At 44.2% G+C, this 25,391-nt stretch overlaps 1 protein-coding gene across 16 annotated transcripts in view; it reads left to right on the top strand.

Moving 5' to 3' along the window:
• Positions 1 to 2,164, top strand: part of Ncam1 (neural cell adhesion molecule 1) — a 321,651-nt gene extending 319,487 nt beyond the window's left edge. For all 16 annotated transcript variants that reach the window (XM_045145923.1, XM_045145928.1, XM_045145925.1 and 13 more), the window contains one exon: positions 621 to 2,164. In XM_045145923.1, coding sequence (XP_045001858.1) covers positions 621 to 741 — 121 coding nt within the window. In that variant the 3' untranslated portion in view covers positions 742 to 2,164. The remainder of the gene's footprint in view (positions 1 to 620) is intronic.
• Positions 2,165 to 25,391: the final 23,227 nt, after the last annotated feature.

Raw genomic sequence — 25,391 nt, 5'->3', positions numbered from 1 at the left:
GAGATACAGTCAGACCTGGGGGCGGGTGGGGAGGTCTTCTGGAGGTTTACTATGGCTGCCCCTCCTGTCCCTTATAGCTATAGCCTCCTGCCACCTTGGTAACTGTTTTCTCAGCCTACCCAGGTTGCATAGAGGCACTGTCCTGAAATACAGCATGGGACAGGGTGGGGTTGGATAGGTACAAGAGAGGTGGTTTGCAGTGGGACCCACAGCTGATACTGGGAACCCAGCTCAGCTCAGCACACCCTACTTATAGCAAGCTGAGCTGTTGCAGATGCTCAGCATATCACGGTGAGGTAGAGGCTACTGGCACCTCCCCCTTCCCTGCCTGATTACCACTGGACCCTGAATCAGTTGAGGCTGGAGCAAGAAGAGGCTTGTTCTTCTGACTTAGTACTGCTCAACTTGAACTCCACCTTAGAATCACCTAGGTGCTTTCCAAGGCTATTGAGCCCAGGATGGGTGGCTTGTAGAGCTCCCAGGTGATTTCAATATGCATGCCAGGTTGAGTATGAGAGGTGTAACTGGGCCACGCCCCCAGGGCCTGGAGAAGTGGGGAGGTGTCTGTCTACAGACTTAAAGGCTGTGATCTCAGCGCTGCTGTTTCTGATTCTCTGCAGAAAGGGTCCTGTAGAAGCAAAGCCGGAGAGCCAGGAGTCAGAAGCAAAGCCAGCGCCAACTGAAGTCAAGACGGTCCCCAATGATGCCACACAAACAAAGGAGAATGAGAGCAAAGCATGATGGGGGCCAAGCCACGAGCTAAGATCAAAATTAAAGTGACACAGCGGCTTCACCAGAGCATTCCCGTCTCTCTCACACACACACATACACACACACACACACACACACACACACACACACACAAAATCTCATCTCCTCTAGTGTCTTTTGCCTTTAAAAAAAAAAAAAACAGATAAACATGGGATCGCCTTTTTGTAGGTTTCTAGAAAGGGCTCCTTTGTTGCACACTCACTTGTTAAAAAAAAAGAGACAAAAAGGTTAAACCCACAGCCAAACTAGGACACTTCGTTCCCTGAAACCATTTAAAAATCAAACAAAAGGACCCCAAATTAAGAATCTAGGAAGCTCGGAGAAAAAAAAAATCTAGGTTCAGGAAGACCACACTTGCTGTTGTTACCCAATTGGCACAGACCAGTTTCAGAGAAATGCTTCCAGGCACTCAGACGAACCGAATGAACCAAGTCCACAGTTTATTTTTATACTTTCAGTCAAGTTCGAACTCTGTAAAACCTCATAAATAAGTTATAATTTCTGTTCACTTTGTATTTGTTCAGTATGCAAAGTGTGTCACCCTCTCTAGCTGAATTCAGTTCCCATGTAGACACTTGTTTCGTAGGAAGAATGCCAAATCACAGCTTCTGGGGATAGATCTCAATGTGCAGTATTGGGATTTCTTTTGCTTTCTTTTTCTTCCATTGTTTCTTTTCTTTCCTTTTCTTCCTTTCTTCCAACTTTGCTTTCCAGTGTTTACAAGTTGACAGAGACGTTTGAGTTCAGTTATGTTTCATGTCCATGTAAAATAGCTGCCTTTTTTTTTTTTTCTTTAACAAATACCGCCTAGAGGCAGGCAGGATCCTCACAGATTGCTTTAGCATGGGGCAACATTATGAAAGATGATTGTTTACAGTGGCTCTTCCCTCATTCCCATTTGCAAGTTTTACCTGTGTCCAACTCAGGTGAAAATCCGTCTCATTCTGGAATGGGTTTGTCTTTTTGCTTTTTGGTTCTTTTGCTGTTTGTTCGGTGGGGGGTTAGACCACTTTCTGACTAGCTGCCACTTGCCTGTGTCTGACACTGGACCTCCTCCCAGGCGTCCACACACCCTTCCTTCTGAAGGACTCCTTCGGCTTTGTTGAATGAAGCGGAGAAGATTGTATAGTTGGGGCTGGTCTTGGTGAACACACATTTTTACCCCAAACATCCCCTTTTGTAGAAAGCCAAATAAAATATATACATACCATTTTCTTTTGAGCCCAGAATCTAGATTTGAGCGGAAGAGCATGTGTGCTTCAGGGAATTAGTGTCTTTGTTTGGAAATCTGTTGAAGTGAAGTAACGTCAGCCTTCTGTTCACTTAGACAGCATTCGTAAAAACAAAGGAAAAAAAAAAAAACTACTGTCTAGAGTTATAACACAACTTTCCTGGATTGGAAACCAAGTGGGGGAAAAATACAGAAACATTCAAGGGGATGGGAGGGGGGAGGGAAAAGCCAGCCCTTTGTATAGACATTTTGCTTTCGTTTCCATTCTACTTTAGAACTGCAAGCTTGTACACTGTGGATGCGTGAATATTTTAGTGTGAAACGTGTTTTTGTCATAGTATTGAAATAAAACTCCAACATAGTTTGGTTGTGGAAGGTATAGCAGATAGTTCAGAAAAAAATATTCAGGAAACAAAAATCTTCAAAGGAATTGAAGCCTTTAAAACGACGAAAATGAAATATTGATGATGATGATGATGATGAAGAGGACATTAAGCCACTAGAAGTCCACCCTCTGGCCCATGTTCCTTTCTCAAGTACAAAGCAACAAGAGGCTAGGGCGGCCAGATGGCCTCTGCCCAATCTATGGCCACACTCCCCATGTTCTGATGCTTCTGCAGTATGATCAGTGGTGATGCTAGGTTATAATTTCAAACTGTGAAAAATAATGGTCTTGTCATTTGCTCAGTGTGGGGTTATTTTGCATTTTCTCAGCTCCTGGGGATGGAAATGGAGGATCTCAGAACACAGCCTGGCCCCTCTGATTCTGGGGCCTGAAAAATCCATAGTTCACACGCACAGGCCCTCAGAAACAGGTAAAATGAAGAGAGCTCTGAGCGCACACGGTAGAACGGGAGAGGTGGGCACTGCCTGAGTCAGAGAGTGGTGAGAGACGGGCTCCTCCAGTCACTAGCCTGTCCGGTAGACACAGTTTCCATGTTGTGATGTCAGTGGCTTGACTAGAAAGGCCAAGGACACACTGTACCTCTTGGAGACAGTATATTTCACTCCAAGTTGGATGTAGTGAGGCAGACTGACTTTGGTTCTGATGTTAGTAAAAGACCGAGCTACCGTCAACCCTAAAATAACCGGGCCCAGGTAGCTGACCCTTTGTAGCCCTGGCCCTGCCATTTGCTGGAACCCAAGACTGCCCACATTTTGGTCTGCCTCTCACTTTACACATATGTTTGTCTCAGCATGCACGAGCTTTCCTTTCTTCTTTTTCTTTTAAAAAAGCTTTCTCTAGAATCAAAAAGGGAGTCACTTTATTTTCAAGATGTTCTATCTTTTATGTGAAGAGATGAAAGCTTATAGTTTTCCTTTTTTAGCTTTATGAAGAAGGGATCAGCCTCACCAGTTTCAATGTGGATGTGTCTATATGTGTATGTGACATACATATGCATTCACGTAAAGACCAGCATGGCCAAGTTCTGCGCAAGGGCCACTCAGGCACCATGGCCAGGATCTCCCAGTCCTGAAGGGCCACGGTGTATATAGTGGAACTCTATTTTCACACTTTTCTATGGAACCTCCCATGTCCCACCCTAGGCTGTCTGTCTGGATGGTGGTTATCAAACCTCTATTAACATCCCTACCCAGCATTCTGTACTTCGGGGGCCTTCTCTCTTGTTATAAAACTTTTTACCAAGTGAAACATCAACACCACCTTTGTTTCCATTCTCACTGGTGTAAATACTGAGTACTAACTGAGAATTTTGACTTTGCATTCTGTCAGAATACTTGTGTTCAATAAAAATTGAAAGAAAAACAAAGCAATTATGGTCAAACTGATATTTCTTTCAACTCAGTGAGAGAATGGTATGGGCATAAGATGTGGACATATGTTATTTGCTTTTTCTTTTTTTTTTTTTTTTTTTTTGTTTTTGATCTTGTGAGCAAGGTGTGATGGCTCATGCTTATAATCCCAGAAGTTTAGGGACAGAGGCAAGAGGATTATTTTGAGTTTAAGGCTATATTATTATGAATTTGTAAGTTACAAAGTGAGTTCCAGGCCTGCCTGGGCTATAGTATGAGACTCTATCTCAACAATGTATGTAATATTATATGATACATATATGTAATGTATATATATATATGTATATATATATATATATATATACACACACACATATATATACACATATATATATGTAATATAATGCATGTGTCCATGTAATATATTGTTGATGTATCAACATTAGAGGCTGGGGAGATGATTTAGTGGCTAAATGCCATGCAAGCATAAGAACTAGGGTTCAGACTCCAAGCACCCACATAAATGTCAGAAAGGCTTGGTGGCCCACCTGTAATCCTAGTGCTCAAGAGACAGAGATAGGAGATTTGAGAAGCAAGCTGGCTAGCTGGACCAATAGAATCCTGTAGCCCTGGGTTCAAGTAAGAGACCCTGCCTCAGTAAACAAGGTAGAGAGGGATTGGGCATGACACGTGACATCAGTCTGTGGCCACCACATCCATACATGCATACACACACGTGAACCCACACACATACCAAATGCTATGCACACTACACATGCATAAGCCACCACAGCAAAAACTGTCTCACATTCATGTTACCTGAATAGTAATTTCTTGGTTTTTTTTTTTCATTTTTTTTTCCTCCAATGGGTTTTGAGAGAAGTTATAATTTAGAGGGATCAGACATGAGATCCTGAAAGATTTCATTCAAATCATGGTTCTGCCAACTCCTGATTGGAAGACTTACTTAATCTTCTCAAAACCCACTTTCCTCGTTTGCTCATAGGAAGTGCTTAAGGATTTAGCTGGAAGTACTGGCCGATGAACAAAGGAGTGTACCTGAAGGACTAGCATAGTGCTTTCTTCACTCGTTCTATGGACTCAGAAAGTGACAGTGCAGTTAGCATCCCAGGCATGTGACACCAAGCCCAGCTATATTAGTAACCAACACCTGGGGTTCAAGATCACAACAGTGAGATGAATATATGAGGCTTTTTCTAGAATAAGAAATCTCTCCCTCCTTTTAGTGTGCTCTGTCAGTATCTAGAGCTATAATTCAGCCCCTGGAGTTTGTTAAAATCTTGAGCAAGACAGAGAATGAGCTTAAAATTCTCTTGCCTATACAGCTGCCTGGCTGTCTGAAAGAAGCAACCCCTATGGTTGTAGTTCTCCATTAAATGATGGTGTTGAGAATTTGTAAAGGAGACATGGATGCAGGTCCCAAACTAGAATATACAAGGGAGATCCCTAGGGCATGGCGCATAAGCAGGTGCCCACTTGGGATTGCTTTGCACTTTCACAGGTTGGAGAATGACACTTCCCTTTTGTGTGTGGTGTGCCTGCCTCACTTGCCTGTTCTGATAAGATCAACCATGTCCAGAACAATATGGCCTTAGATCTCATTGATTTATTCCAATGACAGAAAGACAAATGCATCCATGTGATTTCTCTTTGCCAGAGCTTTCCAGAAACGTATGGCGGGGGGTGAGATATGCAAACGTGGCTTATCAAGAATTGGACAAGGGCTGGAGTGACGGTTTCGCAGTTAAGGTACTTGCCTGCAAAGCCAAATTCATGTTCAACTCTTCAGATCCCACATAAGCCAGATGCACAAGGTGACGCAAGTGCACAAGGTTGCATATGTACGCAAGATGGTGCACACATCTGGAGTTCTAGTGTAGCAGACAGAGGCCCTGGTGTGCCAGTTCCCCTCCCCCCCTCTCTCTTGCTGTTGCTTTTGCTCTCTTGCATTTAAAAAAAGTCATCTGTTGGTCTTGCCTCAAAAAAAAAAAAAAAAAGAATTGGACAAGAAGTGAGGTGATGACCTTCTCCAGTGACCCATAGCAGTTTGCCAGAGCCTCCTTCCTCCAAGGTGTTGTCCTCTCACACCTGTTCATTAAGTCCTGAGCATCTCCATGATGTAGCAACGAGCACAATAACTCTCAAGTCAGAGCTATATTCAAGTATGAGAGTGAGGCAGACACTTATACACACACACACACACACACACATATGCACGCACACACGCACTCACAGCCCTGCTATGGTGGGAGAGGAGGTTAAGTTGATTCACAAATATTCCTTTTCTCCTTTTCCTCCTTCCTGGCACATAGTTGCCTTGCACTTGCTGTTCACTTAAAGGTAAGTGTGGGTCTGTGACTTACTTTTGGTCAATGAAATATGAGTAAATGTAGTGTACGTTATATATCTAAACGTAGTCTTTGCTTTCCCTAATATGACCATCAGCAGTGTTTTGGGTGGTGGAAGCTTTGTTACCTGGGCCCAGAGTGAGGAATGTGAACAGGATACCCATGATGGACATGGTGTATACCTGAAAACAACCCAGGAGTGGACTGGCAAATGCTCAACAGAAAGCTCTACAAGGGAGGAGAGAGCTCTGGTCAGCTGAGTGCTCATGTTTTTAATATCAACTTTGCTGGTATAGCAACAATGAGATACACAGTACTCAACTGATACAGAATTCTTTGGCTCATTTTTTTTGCTGAAATTATGTATGTATAATTAACCTACAGCTCTAATGAGTAAAGTTCCAGCCTGAGTGTTGATTGATATGTTACAGTTATTGCATTAGGAAGGGTTCTCCAGAGGGATAGAGCCAATAGAATGTATGTGTATATACGTGTGTATGTGATGAAGTAGAGGATTATAGAATTGGCTTACCTTGTAGGAACTGGGTAACTCAACAATGGCTATCTGTATACTGGAGAGGCTGAGAACCACATCCCCAGTGCAGACAGTGGAGTGCCTCAGGGGCTCTAATGCACCGCTGAAAGCCTGAAAGTTCCCTGGAGATCACTAGTATTGAGTCCATGTTGAAAGACCAAAAAAGCTGGAGTCTGATGTCAGCAGGCAGCTGCATGATAGACACAGTCACTCAGAAAACAAAGAGGCTTGCCAGTTCATTCCTTCTTCATCTCAGCAGTTTGCCCATTTGAGGGTCCCGTCCCTGTCCAGGTCAGGCCTTTTTACCTCCCTCAGTTACTGTCCCACATGTCACTCTGGACTTAGAACAGATGCATTTTAACCAGCTTTCCACATCTCTTCATCCAGTCAAATTGAACCTGCAGACCAAGCACCATGCTGATTTAAACAAGATAAGGTGAAACAATAAGGACAGATATCAGGAGTACACTCACTTATCAATTGTGTGAGTGACTTCATGAATCCAGTTTAAGTTTTGAATCTGATAGTAGTTTCTGACTACTAGAAGAATACTGTCTCATTGTTTACATTGTTCATATTATAATGAGTGCAGATACGATATACTTTTAAATTTCATCTGCATAATAAATATTTACCCCACCACCTTCAGTATAAACAAGTTCCAAAATAAATAAAATCTTGATCTGTAGCTCTTCCCGATTTCATCCATGTGCAAATACTCTGACGATGACTGACTTAATAAGGGCTTCAATGGGTGTCAGTAGGTAGAGATGCATGGTAGCATGTCATTATGTACTATTTACAACAGACATAATTCATAGTTATATGTAGTAGTAATAATAGTAACTGAGAGTAGTAAAAGAATTAAGAAATGATGCATAGTTAATTATGAACTTATATAATTTAACTTTTAAAAATGGCTGCTTGTAATAACTAGTTTGCAGATTTCCTTGAAAATTTAATGATTGGCTTTCAGAAGCCAATACAAGATGAGTGACCCTTAAGTTGTAAACTATTTACTTAGAAATGAGATTTGTTACAATGGCATTATTAAACCTATCATTTTGCTAAAGCAAATGGATAACAATAAATCCAGGGATGAAGGATGAAACCATGGCCCACACAGGACAGCCAGAGTAGTTATTTGAAGAGACAACACTGGATCAGCAACCTGAAAGAAGAGGATGATAACCGTGCTGTCACTGGAATCATTTCTGCTGATGAGATTCGACATGCATCTTCACCCCAGATAGGGCTCAGATATTGGATAAAGTACGACTGCAACAATACCAGTTTGGTGAATCAATGAGTTTATTTACAGAGAAGGCTGAGAGGTCACTGACAAGAATGTGGACCCCCAAAGTGGCCACCTTGATGGGTCCCAGCGTCAAGATTACTCCTTGGATGCTCCTCCCTCAGATGCAGGCTGAGGGCAGCTTACAGAACATGGGAACCCCCAGAGCAGCTGAACTACCGAGAAGTGTCATCCATCCTGAATAACAACTACTCCATGGCCTCAAGAAGCTCCTTGTCCCTGTTCAGAAGTGTGGAGACCCCAGACTTCAGCGCAGCCTGCACAAATGAAAGATCTCATCCTATCCTGAATGATGAGCTCCCCATAGCTTCTTAGGTGGGTCTTTCAGTGTCAGGATTACTCCCACGGAAGCTCTTCATTCAGCCTCAGGGTGAGGGCTTACAGAGCATGGAGACTCCAAAGTAGCAACTTCATTTAGGCTCATTGTCCCTTGATCTTTTACCCTATATATAATATACTCTTATCTCCCCTTGAGGCCACAAGACCTCACTGTCACTGCATACAGCTGACATGGGAAGTGGGTGGGGGAGAGGCGCCTGAGATCTCAAGGGTCTGGTAAGCCTCCTCACTGCTTTCTCCTGTGAGTTGCCCCTGCTGCTTTTGATAAAACCTGCAATAATTGATGCAGATATATAAAGGGTGGTCTCTGCAGCAGAAGAACCAGGAGAAGCAAAGATTCTGTGATGTGGACCTAGTTGACATCTTTGAGGAACAGAAAGGCAGCCAGTGTGATAAGAACAGACAGAGTGAGGCAGACATGACAGAGTGAGGCAGAGAATATAGAGACAAGCGGTAGACCTGAGGTGTCCAGGAGCAAGATCACACAGTCTGTATACCACTGTTACACATTCTCTTTTCTTCAAATGAGATGGAAAGCTAAGGGAAATGTTTAAGCCTGTGTTTGGCCTGACATGAGATTTAAAACAATCACTGGCTTCTGGGTAGATTACAGACTACAAGATAGCAAGAGAGGAAGACGGAGACTAAGTAGGAAGCAGTAATGCAATGGAAGGAAGAGCAATGTCTGCTCGCTCATTATACACTGAAGGCAAAGCCAGCCACTCTGGATAATGGGCTGCATGTGGGGTTAGAGCAAACAAGCAGGAATGACTTCCAGATTGGATGTGTCCACAGTTGAAAGGATAGATTTCTCATTTGCATTCTAAAAGGAGTAAAGGAGAGGCAAGATATGAGAGGTCCCATGTTTGAGCACTTTAAATCTAACATGCCTGTGGGCATCCTTGAGGAGATTAAACTCAAAGCCCAGTGTATTAGTTAATTTTCTCAATAATGTGACAAAAGCAACTTAAGGAAAAACTTTATTTGGGGTCTTGATTTGAGGGGATATGTCCATCACAGTGGGGAAGTCGTGGTGGCAAAGGAGTAAGGGGGCCAGTTACAAGGCATCCACAATCAGAAAGCAGAGAGAGATGAATGCTGATGCTCAACTTGCTTTTTCTTTTTAAGAGCCCAGTGCCACCCACACATAGGATGGGTCTTTCCTCCTGAGTTAAACTTCACTAGGAACACTCACAGACACACCTAGAAGTGTGTCTCCTAGATGATCCTAAATTACATCAAGATCACAATCAAGGTTAACCATCACATCCAGGAAAGAGAATTCAGAGGTATCACTGCCTGTAGGAGAATTATCAGAAATTCCTGCTACACTATCTGCAGTTTCTCCTTGGGGATGTTGTAGTTACCTTCTCGTTGCTGGGACAGACACCTGGCCAAAAGCAGCTCATGAGAGGAAAGGGTTTATTTCAGGCTTACAGTTCTGAGAGGAAGCTTCATTGAAACTGTCTCACTTCAGTATTCATCCATAGCAGAGATAGGACAAACAAGCCAGAGCTCAAGCTACCTCTGGACACACAGTAGGCTAGATTCAAGATCTGCTGCCAGTGACACACCTCCTCCAGCAGGGCTCAGCCTGTTGGATATTTAGAAAGTTTAATAAAAAATATCTGAGGCTATGGGGGACATTTATATTCAAACCACCACAGAGAACAGAGCTGGAGAGGCAGTGACTCACTGTTTTTTCTGCATACTGGCTTCTTAGTCTCTTAATAGCATCCAGTTTTCCTGCTTGCTAGCATGCATAGAGAATAGATCATTGGTTTGAAATAGCAGGAGGTTCCCTCAGATCCTTGCCACTCTCTGTATTTACATACTGCCACCACCATGGTGAATGCTGTCTTTGCTGACCATGCCTTCATGTTGTTGCAGGTTTTGAGAGCAATGGATTCTTTCTTGGCTCTGGGTGGATGTAACTTGAGTGTCAGAGAACCAGACACTCAATGATCACTAAATCTCCCCAAAGCCAGTGGCTCTTGAGTTCTTTGCCTCCTGGTTGGTCACATAGAACAGCTAATGAAGGCAGAGGGAGCTTATGAAAAGTGCATGCAAGCAAGATTTATTGAAAAGAGAGTGGAGAGAAGACCCAAGAAGAGCTGCCATTGCACTCAGAAATACAGTGGCTGGTATAGGATTTAAGCCAGTCTCGAGTGATGACTCGTATGAAAATTAGGTTTTGAATATGTACAGATGGTGATAGGAGGATATAAACACATCTGGGGGGTCTCTGATTGGTAAGATTGTGCAGGCTCCAGGGGAGCCCACCAGAATTCTAAAGAAGACAGGAAGTGGGTAGCTCACCAAAATTTATGGATGTAATAGGCACAGGAATCAGGGAGAGGAACTGGCAATGAAAAGTGGAAGCTGGAGTCCTAATGAGCCAGTGTTGGATGTTTTGTCTCTCTTTGAGTGCTTGTGACCCTGACTAACCTGCCAACAATGAGAGCTACCTGGCTTCGAATCTCAAATCCTCTTCCGCCCAAATTGTATTTAGAAGCATACCAGGCAGATTGCCTATAAGGACCATCATTGTGGTAGAAGCCTAGCCTCATCCCTGATGCCACTGTCCACTCAGAGTAGATCACCTCTGAATGGTAAGACATTCCAACACAGCCACTGAGAGAAAGGACTCTCCATATCCCTCAGAGATAGGGTCTGTGTGAAGCTCAGCTTGGATATCTGAAAGCAGACAAGAAAGGAGGCCTCTTTGGAGCTTATCTGGTGGCCTCCAATCCACTGTCTTCATCGGACAGAATGGTTCATGAGGAGCAGGACCTTAGTTATACTATTATCCTTCTCCCAACAAGGCCTTCAATGGCTTTTAGCTACTCTCAGTTAAAATTTTTAAAAAGAACTTCTTAAAAAGACTAATACATATCAGCCCCATCCCAGGTTGGGGAGATAGCTCTGTGAGTAAAGTGCTTGCAAGCATAAGGACCTGAGTTCAACCCCCAGAACCCATGTGGTGACTTGCACCAGTAATCCTAGCACCAAAGAGGCAGAAACAGACAGATCCCTGAGACTCGCTGGATAGACAGTCTAGCCTGTCTGGAAAGTTCTTAAGCAGGTAAGAGATGATATTTCCAAAAAAAAGATAGATGGCATCTGAGGAACTGTTTTCTGGACTACACGCACAGGCACACATCACTCATGTATGTATGCACACATGCCCACTAACACACACATACACACACACACACACTAAAATAGAATAAAACTAACACAAGCCATTAGACCTTCCTTATTTAGCACTTGGCTTCCCTTTAACTATGCTCCAGCAAAGCCGAACTAATTTTGAGTCTTATAAGGATCCATATTCTCACCTATCTCCCAAATTATGTTACATTTCCCTTCAATATCTGATACTGTTAGTTTAAGTACACTATGAAGATGAGCATACAACTTAGGATGACTTTAAAACACTTTTCTAAGTATAGCTTAATTGCCTGGGTCCGGGCTAGGTGGAAGCACAGGAAACCCAGGAATACTGTCTCCCATAGAGATCTAGGAGTCCAAGGAGCTTTTCTCATGTTTCATGGGAACACAATCTGATGTCTGTTGAGGGAGTGGGTCAGGATGTCCAGCAGCAGAGCGCTGTGACTACAGGGAAAGGACACGTGGTCTTTAGGGATGCAAGATGACAAGAGTGGGTATTATGTAGCTATAGCCTCCCAAGTGAAACAGTTCCTCCTAGAGGAAGGACGGAGACCTGTAAGTCTGAGGAAGTAAGTCAAGGCTCAGGAAGCTCATGAAACTTACAAGATTCCCAAGGCCTGCTCCCAGGGCTGCACAACCATTGAGGAGAGAAAACTGTACCTGGATGAGCTGCCTATAAGCTGCGCCAGGAGCACTAGGGTCGAAGCGTTTGTCTTTGATCACTTACACTGGGGAGGGCTTTCAAGTTTAGGCAGCCATGTGAGTAACCCTTGCTGTATAAGTAACCCCTCGCCCATGACCCTGTATATAACCACAGCAAACTCACTGGTTCATTAAGCTTGACTCTTTGTTTCATCTATGACTTATTTGAGGTGGACAAACATTTAATTCACGAGCCCTTGGAAAAGTCACACAGCAGGAGAGCCAGTAGTAATAGCTCCTAGGATTACCAAGCTAGAACTCTGAACCATACTATGGAGAACAATCTCCAAAACAAGACAGTATATGGTCAATGAACATTCCAGAAAGCCTGCTTATACAAGTTCTGTGGCATGGCAGCATACACCTGTGTTCTAAGACAATCTTCATGGGAGATTTTATATGCAGAACTATACCTTTGAGTTGACTTCTCTTTGCCATCTCTGTGCAAGTCTTAATTTTTTTCAGGTAACACTAAGGAAAGACAGAAAGGGTGCAAGCATGGCCACCTTCTCTAGTAGACATGGTCATGGAGTAACTGATTCTGAGGATGAAAGGTAAATAGGAAGAGGAAGGGAAGACATTCATATGACAGTTCTCCCCTCCCTCCTGGAACTCCTCAGCAGGACTCTGGGATTGAGCTCTCTCTCGAGCATTTGTGCCCCATCCTGACATCGCCCTCCCCTGGAGACACTGACTCAAAGCAGCAGCTATTTAGTTGACACCTTGAGTGCCCTAGCATCTGGAGACAGTGACCATGTTTTCCTTGCTCCTGCCTGTCATTCCCTGGTAAGACTAATGCTCCTCTGAGGCTCTGAGTTATCAGCTCCTTCAGCCTGTTGCTGCCTTGTGCCCTCTCCTGACAGTTCCCTTGCTGTGAAGACTGTGGCATTTAGCTCCTGGCATTCTTTTCTGCTGAAGTCCCACCTTCTGTCTGTGTGACATCTGTGCTTTATTTGGACAACACAAAAGCATGATCTTGTCATCTGGGCCTCAGTGACCATCTTCCACATTCCTCTTAAACCATCCCTGGCCAGTCCCTGTACCTGACCTCCTTCCCAGTCATCTGCCTGCATCAGAAATCTGTAAGCTCGTCCAGCCACTCCCCTACAGCACTGGGTCCTTTCAGAGGCCTCTTCTGATGTATTCACTTCCTTGTTTTCCCTGTCTGTGCATACTTCCTCCACCTCCCTGTGTGTCCAGCTTCGACTCCCTGCTCTTTCACAACACAACAAATGCAGAAACGCTCTCCCTTTCATGTTCTTGTGCTGCAACTGTCCCTTGCTAATAGTCTGGCCACTATCTTTTCATTTACCCATGGTCAGCTGGCTACTATTTGAGGAAAAGCCACATAACCAGTCATATTTGCACCCTCAAGGCTGTCTCCCCTGCCTGACAGTCCTACCAATGTTTCTCAATAAGTCTACAAAAAAGTATCTTCATTTTCTCTAAACAAATTCTTCCCTTATTTACCCCAATTGTATCATTTTCTTTGAGGGGAAAAGAAAACCTGCGTGAAATAAGTGTCGTCAAGGCCTAATACCACACCTACAAATGTACCCCTAGCCACACTCCCTCTCCCTTCCTCCTCCTGCTCCCCGAGCATGGCTACTGTGTCTCCCTTTTCTGAGCCCATCCAATTCCCTTATTCCCTACTTTCAAGGGAGTCTTTCCTCATCCATTCCCTAGCATCCAGCAAATGTTTACTGAGTTTTGCTGTTCTAGGTTACAGAGAGGTAAAAGCCACCCCCCACATAGCTTATGTTTTAAGTAAATATATTTAAAGTGCCAAGGGCACTAAGCAATGTTAAGGTCGGAGCTGCCTGCCATATTATATAGGAGCAATCAGGACAGATATCTCTAGGTGTGGCATTGAAGAAGAAACCTAAAATCAGGTGAAGTCTATATTCCAACTATAGTAGTGCTTTTTTTCCATGGTTTCAGTTACAGTTACCCATGGCCAACCACAGTCCAGAAATATTAGGAGGGAAATTCCTTAAATAAATAGTGAGTTTTAAGTTGTATACTACTCCAAATAGAGTATGAAATGTCTTTTATTATATGTGGTATAACTGTTCTATTTTATTAGTAGCTGTTAAGGTTAACTTACTGCTCTGATTCATAAAGTAAACTTTACCCTAGGTGTGTATAAGAACAAACACAGCCTGATATGGTGGCACACACCTTTAATCCTAGCACTCAGGAGGCTGAGGTATGAGGATCGTTTTGAGTTCAAAGCCAGCCAGGTACTAGAAAGTTGAGTTAAAGTTCAACCTGGGCTAGTGCGAGACCCTACCTCAAAAAAAAAAAAAAATAGAAAAAAAGAACAAACACTTTATACACATGGGGCACACAGTTTCCTATAGTTTCAACCACCTACTTGGGGTTTGGAATGTGAATGTGTTCCTTACAAGTCAGTGACATTATAGGAATGGGAGCCATTCTCTTCCAGCTTCTTCCCTCAAGATTGTATGTTAGGTGATATAGATTGTATGGTAGGTAACCTTCTCAGATAAATATTAACCAAGTCATTGTTTTTCCTTTTTTATTTTTGTTAGTTCAGAGATTTGATTTGATTTATACCTGTTTCTTTTTTAATGTTTATTTATTTATTCATTTATTTTAGAGAGAGAAAAAAGGAGAATGGGTGCACCAGGACCTCCAGCCACTGAAAATGAACTCCAGATGCATGTACCCCTTGTGCTTCTGGCTTATGTGGGCCCTGGAGAATCGAACTGGGATCCTTCAGCTTTGCAGGCAAGTGCCTTAACCACTAAGCCATCTCTCCAGCCCTGTTTCTTTTTTAATATTGAACTGAATTTCTTCTTCAACCTGCCATTCCATATACTGGACAAAATTTAATTCCCATCAAATGGAAAGAGAGGTAAAATGGGCACACCAGGGCCTTCAGCCACTGCAAACAAACTCCAGATGTGAGTGCCCCCTTGTGCACATGTGCACCATTGTGCACTTGAGTCACTGTGTGACTGGCTATGTGGGACATGGAGATTGAAACATGAGTTCGTAGGCTTTACAGGCAAGCATCTTAACTGCTAATCCATCTCTCCAGCCCTCAGCTGACTCTTAATGTCATATGAGACAGATCCCTAATTTCCTCAACAAGCCCATCTTGCACAATTAGCCATCACATCACTCCTTACATTCTATGTGCCAAAAATATTTAAAAGGTTGTATTTCCTTGACTATTCCATGCTCCTTCCCCTATCTGGGTCCCCACATGCCCAGGGGTTTCTTACTCTCTCCGAGACATTTTCATGGACCTATGCCCATACAGATCCTGGACTCCATCCTTGCTTCTCAGTTTAAATATCAGCATATGATCCAAGCTTCTCCTGTCACCAGATCCAGGTTCCATTCCAACTATACACCTGTCACTTTCCAGGTTGGTTGCATCAAGTTGTTAAAATATTGAGATGATTCTCTGAAGTTGTGACTAGCTGTTATCATCCAAGATACCCCATTTGTCACAAGGCATCTACAAATGGCCTCAAGACCCTCTTTTCCAATGAAGTAGCACCTACCCCAGAAAGAGAACCAGAGTTTGGCTCCTAGAACTGCGGCAGATGTCTATGGAATACATTTTTTTCTCATGTGTATGTGTATATGGTATGTGTGTGTTCATGTGTCTGAGTGCATGCATGTGTGTAGGTTGTTTGTGAAAGCCAGAGGGCAACACTGGATATCTCCCTCAGTTGCTCTGCATGTTATTTTTGAGACAAGGTTCCACACTGAACCTATAGCTCATTAATTCAGCTAAACTAGTTAGCCAGTACATCCTCGGAATCCTCCACTCTGCCTCTCCAGTACTGGGGTTGCAGGCAGGCACACCATGCCTTGATTTTTATGTGGGTGCTGGTCCCCATTCATGCTATGAAATATTTTTAACATGTTGTTTGGCTACATCCTAAGACTCCATTCTGTGTTCACTGTCTCACTTAATGTTTCCTTTTCCACACTCCTCCAGGGCCTGTCTTATTTACAGCTCACACCAGTGTATCCTTACTGAGTAACTGCCTCAAAAGCAAGGACTTGATAGTTGTCAGCCTCACAAATGACTGAGGGAATGAAAAGGCAAATGGTAATAAATGGGCTCCTAGACATGGTTATTTGACCAAGTCGTGTATGTGTATGTGTGTGTGTGTGTGTGTGCACGCAAGCACATGCGTACATGCATGTTCACACACATGCATATGGGGCCTACACCTGGCCAGGAATATAGCCTTAAGTTAGAACTGCTGCTGGCACCTAGGTGAAAGCCTACACATTAGGGGAGTGGAGGGGTCCAGTCAAAGGACTCATATAGTTGGAAGGGAACTTCACTCTGCCTGCAGTAACCTCTTGTCATAGGTCACTACTCCCCTCTTGCCCTCAGGCTGGTGACAACGTCCAGCCAGTGTGGAGGTCCAGTGTGGAGAAGCTGGGAGAACTTGGGTGAGGGCACAGTGAAGGCAGGAGCAGTGCCCTTGGGTTTATCTGCCTCAAAGCCACCATTATCAAAGTCACAGCCTGCGATCCCCACACCCTAGAGTTGTCTCTCAAAAGTGCGAACCTCTGGCTTGGAAGGCATAGTATGGTCTGGGAAGAACCTGCCTGTCCCCAGGTCCAGGTGTTGGTAGTCAGGGACAGTGTTGTGCTGTCTCCTCTCGCTGAGCAAGTAAGCTTTAGCGGCTACAGGAGCTAGTTTCCTTGGCTAGATAGACAGGTGGGGAAAGGTTCCCTTGGTAGGCAGCTATATTCTCTTTCTGTGGTGTTCCAAAATGGTGACTGAAGATGATGGAGAGGATGGCTCACTTCCTGGTTCTTCTCCCCAGAAAGCAAAGGACTCAGACACAGTTTCCTGCCAGTGGATTGGCCTGGAGGGCTTTCTGGGACATGTGCAATGCTAGATGCATCATGGAACAGCCAGCTCCTCTGTCTTTGTTTAAACTGACCGATCAATGGACTCTGGGCAGGAGGACCTCCCTCACTCAGTAAAAGCCCAGCTCCCCCTGGTGCTGCAGAATCTTTCCCCACACAGGGAATCTGTCTTTACTTCTACTTTTGTTTCTGAATAAACTTTGTTCTGGTGTATCTTTAAACTTTCCTGTTTATTAATCCTTTAGTCAGTGGAAAAATGAACCAAACTCCTATAGTAACAGGCTGAGTGGCCACCCCAGTGGTACCAAGTCAACCCACAGAGATGTCTGTCCTGATGGCCTCTGGTAATACAGCCACATAAAGCTTCTTGGGAAGGTGGCTATAGACTTGGGGGACAAAGGAAGGAAGAGCTCCTAGTGATATATATCTGTGGGGAGTCACAGTGCAGAGCCCAGGGATGTAGCACACAGGGCCTATCACTACTGCATCATCAAGCTGTCCTCTGAGCTAGTGACAGGGTCTTTAGTGACGCTGTCCAGGCTAGCAGGCAACTGCAACCCTCCTCCTCATTTATGTGTGCATGTGGCCAGCCTCCTCCTACCCATGAGTGTCCTAAGACCCTCCAGTGAACTATGCATCCCTAGTTCCTCAGAGAACTTGCCTCTGTGCATCTCAACTGCAGGGACTCTACTATATAGGTGGTCTTGATCTTATGTGGAGACATATGGCAGGCTGGGGAACATCTCTGCCTTGGAACATCTGGCCAGAATTCACAGCACCATGCCAAGGTCTGCAGCTTCACATGTATTGACAGAAAATGCTGTAGAAGCACCCTTGAGTCAAGAATCAACAGCATGGGCTGGAGAGATGGCTTAGAGGTTAAGGTGCTTCTGTAAAGCCAAAGAACCTCGGTTCAATTCCCTAGGACTCACGAGAGCCAGATGCACAAGGTGGTGCATGTGTCTGGAGTTCATTTGCAGTGGCTGGAGGCCTTGACACACCCATTCTCCCTTCCTCCCCCCCCCCCATAAATAAATAAATATTTTTTTGGGGGGGACATTGAGGTAGGGCCCAGACTGACCTGGAATTTACTATGTAGTCTCAGGGTGGAAAAATAATTTTAAAAAAGAAGTCAACAGCACACTCCTGCCTCACACACAGAGGGCACATGGTGCACCCCACATCCCACAGGGGCTCAGCCTACCACTGCTTGATCAAGAGAGCATCCAAGATGACATCTTGGAAATCCAGGAGCCCATGATGACAGGGACAGGGTTCAGAGCAGAGTGAAGTCTTCAAAAAGTTCAGAAGGCTAGAAACATAGGTGGGTCAGTAAAGTGCCTGACTTATAAGTATAAAGATCTGAGAACCCCAGAACCCTTACAAAAATGTCGAGTGTGCAGGGCATGGTGGCACATGCCTTTAACCCTAGCACTTGGGGGGGCAGAGGTGGGAAGATGTGAGTTAGAGGCCAGCCTGAAACTACTGAGTGAATTCCAGGTCAGCCTGGGCTAGAGCAAGACCCTACCTCAAAAACAAAATGCTGAGTGTGATAGCATTTGCCTATTAACCCAATACTGGGCAGAAAGAGGCAAGAGGATCCCTGGGGCTCACTGGCCAGCCCATCTAGTCTAATTGGTGAACACCAGGGTAATGAGAGCACATAGGAAATGATACTTGAGGTTGCCCTCTGGCATCCACACACATATGCATACACGCATACACACACACACACACACACACACACACACGTGCAGTTGGAAGCCAAAGGAAACCTCAGGTGTTTCAGATGCCATCCACCCACCTTTAAAAAAAAAATTGAGAATGACAGTGAGAAAGAGGCACATAGAGAGAGAGAGAGAGAGAGAGAGAGAGAGAGAGAGATTGTGTGCCAGGGCTTCCAGACACATGTGCCCCCTTGTGCATCTGGCTAACGTGGGTCCTGGATAATCGAGCCTCAAACCAGGGTCCTTAGGCTTCATAGACAAGCATTTAACTGCTAAGCTATCTCTCCAGCCCCCACCCACTTTTTTTGATATACAGGGGTTAACAGTGATATTAAAAGTGTACACCACCATGCCCAGCTTTTTTTTTTTTTAATTTTAACGTGGGTTCTGGGGGTCAAACTTAGGTCTTCTTGTTTGCAAAGCAATTATTTTATCAACTGAGATACCACTCCAGCCCTAGTACTAGAGCCTTTTTTTTTTTTAATTTTTATTTATTTATTTGAGAGCGACAGACACAGAGAGAAGGACAGAGAGAGGGAGAGAGAGAATGGGCGCGCCAGGGCTTCCAGCCTCTGGAAACGAACTCCAGACGCGTGCGCCCCCTTGTGCATCTGGCTAATGTGGGACCTGGGGAACCGAGCCTCGAACCGGGGTCCTTAGGCTTCACAGGCAAGCGCTTAACCGCTAAGCCATCTCTCCAGCCCTAGTACTAGAGCCTTTTGAGTGGAATTTGTATATTCAAACCATAATATTTGTCATCATGGTCTTAAAAGTGCATGCCATTTTCTGTCTACAGAAGCTAGGTGGCCATTCTTCAGGCTTGTGGGGGAAAAGGTGACTCACTAGAAGGGCAGAGAGCTTGGCTCTTTGAATTCTACACTCCCCTGGTGACATCATCCCTGAGCTCCTAGTGTAATCTGGAGCCCTGAGCTCAGGGCACAACCTGTCAACATGGTCATAGCTATCATTCAAATTCCCCTTCCAAGGACAGGAAGTTAACTAAGTTCTAGATGGTAGCTAGCAATGGAGAGAGGCACAGAGGGGCTGGAGCAAGGAGCTACGGAATGCTGAGGAAGAATGGCTCCAAAGAGAAAACCTGCCATGTACCCAGCAGTTTCCCCGGAGATGCTGCAAACCCGACGCTGTAAGGGCAGGAAATAACATTTACACTGATTCCCTAATTCACAGTAACTATGAAGCATCATGTTAGCCCTGTGATGGGGAATGACAGCATAGTGTTGAATCTGCTGGGTGACATCTTTGCCCTAAGAGAACTCAGAGCCTCACACAACACACTGACCACAGGCTCCAGAGAGTAGCTTGCACTGCATCAGAATCTTGGCTCTGGGATTTCTTGGCTGTGTGGTCAGGAACAAGGTACTGTATCTTGCTGACAGTGTGTGCTCGTGTGCTTCATCTATGAATGGAGGATTCTAATTTTGTAGAACAGTTCTAGATTGGAAGACTCCTCATCTATGACGTGGTGTATGCTACAGCACTTGCCCATTCTTATTCAAGCAACTGAAGTGGATTTAGGCTGATGAACCCAAATAAGGAGTTTATTGTGTGGGTCATGGAATTGGGGAAGCTAACGTCCCTGTGGCCCAGAAAACAGGCTTAATGCCACCTTCCTAGAAGCAAATGAGTGTGACAGTGCTTATATAACTGTCTGCCATCTCCCCAGCAGACATGGTTGAGCCAAGAACTTCATCTTCTGGCTACAAACGACTTACAAGGACAAGGTTGTTCACTGAGGGCTTGGCAGCCAGAACATGACAAACGTTCACTGGCATCTTGTAAAGTCTGGCTACTAAAGACACACCCAGCCTGCTGGTGACATGACCCAGACTGGCAGCCCAGACACACCTCTGAAGTTCTTTGTATGCCTCTATCTAGGGATGAGTGCCCCTGTCACCAGGATACAGGCAGGAGATGTCATGGGGAGAGAGAGAGCACCCCAAGCTCCTTAGGAAAACTCAGCTATGGAATCCAGAGCCGGTCTCTGCCTGGGAAGAGCACAGAATGGGCTAAGGCTCCCACCTGGTGGCTCTGCTAAGAATCACAGGAAGACTAAGCCTTTTCTGCTACTGGGACATCACATAGAAAGCTCCTCCCAAGCTGCTTGAGAAGTCACTCTGTTCTCCTCTCCCTCCTCATTCTCCTCCTTTCCTCCTCCTCTATGTCCATTTCCTCATTCTGCTCTGTCTCCCCTCCACTTTGTTGCTCCTTGACTAAGCTATGCACACCTGCTAAACTGCCAAAGGAAGCAACACTATTTAGCATTGATGGAGCAGCCTACAGAGTATAGCACAGTGCCATGGAATTGGAATGATTGCATGAAAATGTTTATTACTACTACAGTAACTCACTAATCAAGAGCCTATTGTGTACCAGACACTTTAAAATACTATCTCTTAATCTCCACAGCAAGCTATAGTGGACAAATGCATTTACCCAGATATCTATCTCTCTCTCTCTTTCGCTAACTCTCTCTCTCTCTCTCTCTCTCTCTCTCTCTCTCTCTCTCTGCCTCCCATTCTCTCTCTGTCTCTCTCTCTCATTGCAGTTTTGCTTTCTTTGTTTTTATACTATTATGACAAAGGGTTTTACTAAGCAACTAAAGCTAGCTTTTGAACTTGTCATGTAGCCCAGGAAGCCTCAAATTTAATATCTTTCTGCCTCAGTCTCCAAATTATTAGAATTACGGACATATGCCACCATGCCTAGACCCTTTCCTTTCTTCTCAATAACACTTTGATATTTTACCTGGGAATTGTCCTTCTGCTCCTAGGAATTTTTATAAAAAGCCCTAACATGAAAGGAATTCTACATAAAGGGCTGGGAAATGGCTCAATTAGTAAAATGCTTGCCACACAAGCACTCAGACGAGTTTGGATCTCCAGAACCCATGTAAAAACTGGGTTTATGGCACACACCTATAATCCCAGCCCTGAGAAAGCAGAGATTAGGATTCTAGAGCCTGTTAGAGCGCTAGTCTAGCTGAACAGGTAAGTCCCAGGTTCATGAGAGACCCTGGCTGGAAGAGAAATTGGACAACAACTGAGGAAGGAACATACTGCCAACCTCTAGCCGAAACACTCATGCACACATGTGCACGTGCTCACACATGTACGTGTGCGTACACACACACTAAACTCTATTTGAACCCATAAGAAGAAAACCCTTGAGTTTGCATGTTCAGCCCCAAGAGGAAAAACTGCTTGCGGCTAAAAGCAACATGCCAGAAGCAATACAAGCCTTGTGGATTCCCAGTTATCAGCCATGCCTGAAAAGTCAAATGATCTTTGCCCCTTTGCTGAGGTCAATGTGAGTGGGAAGGTTTTACTTGAAACTAAAAGACTTCATTCATCACTAATAAACGAAATCATCATGTGGAAGTACGGTATTATAACAAGTCCAAAAACAGGATTATCAAATGCAAGGTAGCAGGAGGCACACACTGCTCACTATAGACTGAATATTTTTGTCCCCAATTGCACTTACTTTCTCATTGCTGGGACAAAACACCCAACCAGAAGCAACTTTGGGGTAGAAAGGAATTGTTTTGGGCTTAGCTTTAAGGAAAAGTCTCACCATAGTGAGGAAAAACAGAGCAGGAACCGGAAGCCGTCATGTACCTGTATGGCTGTCGTCCGGGCTGGCTGTCCAGCACTATCCATCAAGCTAGGCTAATAAACCTCAAGGTCCACCCCAGTGACACACCTCCGCCAGCAAGGCTCCACCTCCCAAATTGCCACCAGCTAGAGACTGAGTTTGAGGCTTATCCGCAAAGACACCGGGCTACGGGAGACACTTTACGTTCAAACTACTATGTCACACAACCCCCCCCTCCACCGCCACCGCACACACACACAAAGTTCATATGTGGGAATGCTGATTCTTGGTGTTATGTATTAGGAATCAGGGTCTTTGGGAGGTCAATCAGGCATGAGAGGGAAGCCCTTTTCAGTATTCTTATAAAAGAGACCCAGAGAGATCACTCACTCACCTTGTCATATAAGGATGCAGCAAGATTAGACTGCTGTCTAGGGACCAGGAAGTAAGTCCCCACCAGACACTATATTCCTGGGTCTTGATTGTGGAATTCCAGACTCAAGAAGCATGAGAAATAGATTTGTGTTACTTATAAACCATTCATCCTAGGTTATTTTTGTTAAAACTGTACTAAGATTATTTAAAAAACTAATGATATAATGTGCCCCAAACAAATGTGATGCATGCTCTTCTGAGTTAACTTTCCCCTGGGGATGACATAAGAAACAATGCAGAACACAGCAGCTCCCCATGGAATTAAAGAGAGGAACATGATAGACTCCAACATTATAAATTCCTAAGCTTGGCTTGTCTAAAGATGGCACAATGGAAAGATGCTCTATCTATTTGGTTCACTGGGAACTACATTTCCCAGAGACCTCTTGGCCCACAGTGCCTTGCTCAGCTGATAAATTCCTTCACCTCTTCTCTCTCTTGTACTTGTATACAGTACTGTATAAATCTCACTGGGACAATTTGTGATTGTATCCTGAATGCCTTTTTTGCAGATTTTTACAGACTATAAGTGCCTTAAGGCCATTATCTTTGGGTCCTTGCATCAATATAGTAAGGCTTCTGCTCACACCACAGTGTAGCTGCAAAATGTATTTATTGAAGGGATGAAATGATGAATGAATACATTGACATTAGGAGGGGTTTCTTCCTCAAATTTTTATTTTGAAATAATTTATTTTCAATAATTGAACACAAACCAGGGAGATTGCCCAGGTAATCCTAGTCCTGGTATACATAAGCCAGGAAGGTTTATGAAAGTGTATGTCTGTGTACACACACACACACACACACACACACACACCTGACTCAACTCCATATTTGATGAAAATGTCACCAGCTCTTCTACCAGGATGGAACCCAGGGTTTAGTGTTACGTTGCATCATCCCTTGGCCTGGAGCAGTTTCTCAGTCTTCCTTACTTACTTTTCATGACCTTGGCACTTGTGCAAATACTGGTCAGAGTTTTTAGAAGGTACCTCAACTAGGGTTTTTCCAATGGTTCTTCATATTAAACTGGGATTATAGGTTTTGGCAAGGAATGCCCCTTTTCATAATATCATTTCAAGCATATGTTGATGTCAACCTGATTTACTGCAGGTAAAGTTGACCTTGATATGCTAATAATCATGAACATTTGTTTGAAACACATAGATACCAAAGAATAGTAATAAAAAAATACCATTACTTGGCACATACTTACAAGAGGCAAGATTTAAAGCATGCCCTTAGAGCCAAGACTGTCTTGGCTTAGGATAATAATAATAATATCATCTCCTGAGATGGTTAATATGGCATTCTTGTTTGTTTTTAAAGGTAGGGTTTTGCTCTAGTGCAAACGGTCTGGAATTCATTCTTTAGTCTCAGGGTGGCCCCAAACTCATGGTGATCCTTCTACCTTGGCCTCCCAAGGGCTGGGATTAAAGGCGTGCACCACCATACCTACCTGGCATTTTGAGATTCATGTAAAGTCCCAAGGCCTTAAATATTATGGGGCTCCAGAATATGGCAGCTGTTAGCATGACAATATGATGCTAGACCAAAGTAAAATCATGCATAAGCATGGTGGAAACATTGCAAAGACATGTGGAAGAAAAAGATAGGTGTAGTAGTTACCTTCTTGTTGCTGGGACAAAACACTTGACTAGAAGCAGCTTATAGAGGAAATGGGTTTATTGTCAGCTTACAGTTTTAAGACGTTTCATCATGACGGAAAGCATGGCAAAAGCCGACAGCTGGGCATCCCATCTTCACAGCGGCAGGGAGGACACAGAGAGAGCTAACGGGTAGGCAGAGCTGGACTGTAAAATCTCAAGGCCCACACCCACTGACACACTCCCTCACAGAGGGCTGCACCCCTGACGGCTCCACAGCCTTCCCAAATAGTATCATTAACTGGTGGTTAAATAGTCAAACACATGAGTCCACAGGGACATTTCACTTTCTAGCCACTACAACTTGAGGGGAAATAGATTAAAATTTTACAAGTGGTGCTGTGAAGTAACATTTCTACCATATTCTTTTAATAAAGTATTATGGAGAGGCCTGAGTCAGTGAAGTGCTTACTGCACAAGTATGAGGACCTGAGTTAGGATTCCTGGCACCCACATCAAAGCCAGGCATGGGAGTGGGTGCCTGTCACTCCAACACTGTGTAAACAGAGATTGAAGCACCCCTGAGGCTCAATGGTTGGCTAGTCTAGTGGAATTGGTAAGCTCCAGGTTCAATGAAAGGCCTTGTCTCAAAAAATATGGTGGAGAGAAAATAAGGAAGACCCATACATCAACCTCTGTCCCCCAGCACATGCACCTGCTCACACACATGCATGAATATAATGTACACATACATATGCAAAATATAGTGTTAAGTTAGTGATAACATGACAAGCAAAGTGTTTGCTAGAAACATCTGTCTCTAATCTTTCATAGCTGTTGAAATGGGACGTGTGTCAGGCCAGTGAGCGGCCCGGAGTTTGTATGTGTTTTTTTTTCCTCCAAACCTTGGTGGCAAAAATCCCCACTGGGCCAAAGTA

This window comes from Jaculus jaculus, chromosome 3, assembly GCF_020740685.1.
Source record: "Jaculus jaculus isolate mJacJac1 chromosome 3, mJacJac1.mat.Y.cur, whole genome shotgun sequence".
NCBI lineage: Eukaryota > Metazoa > Chordata > Mammalia > Rodentia > Dipodidae > Jaculus > Jaculus jaculus.
Note: the sequence above shows the minus strand (reverse complement) of the source record. Positions and strands in the feature narration are given on the sequence as shown.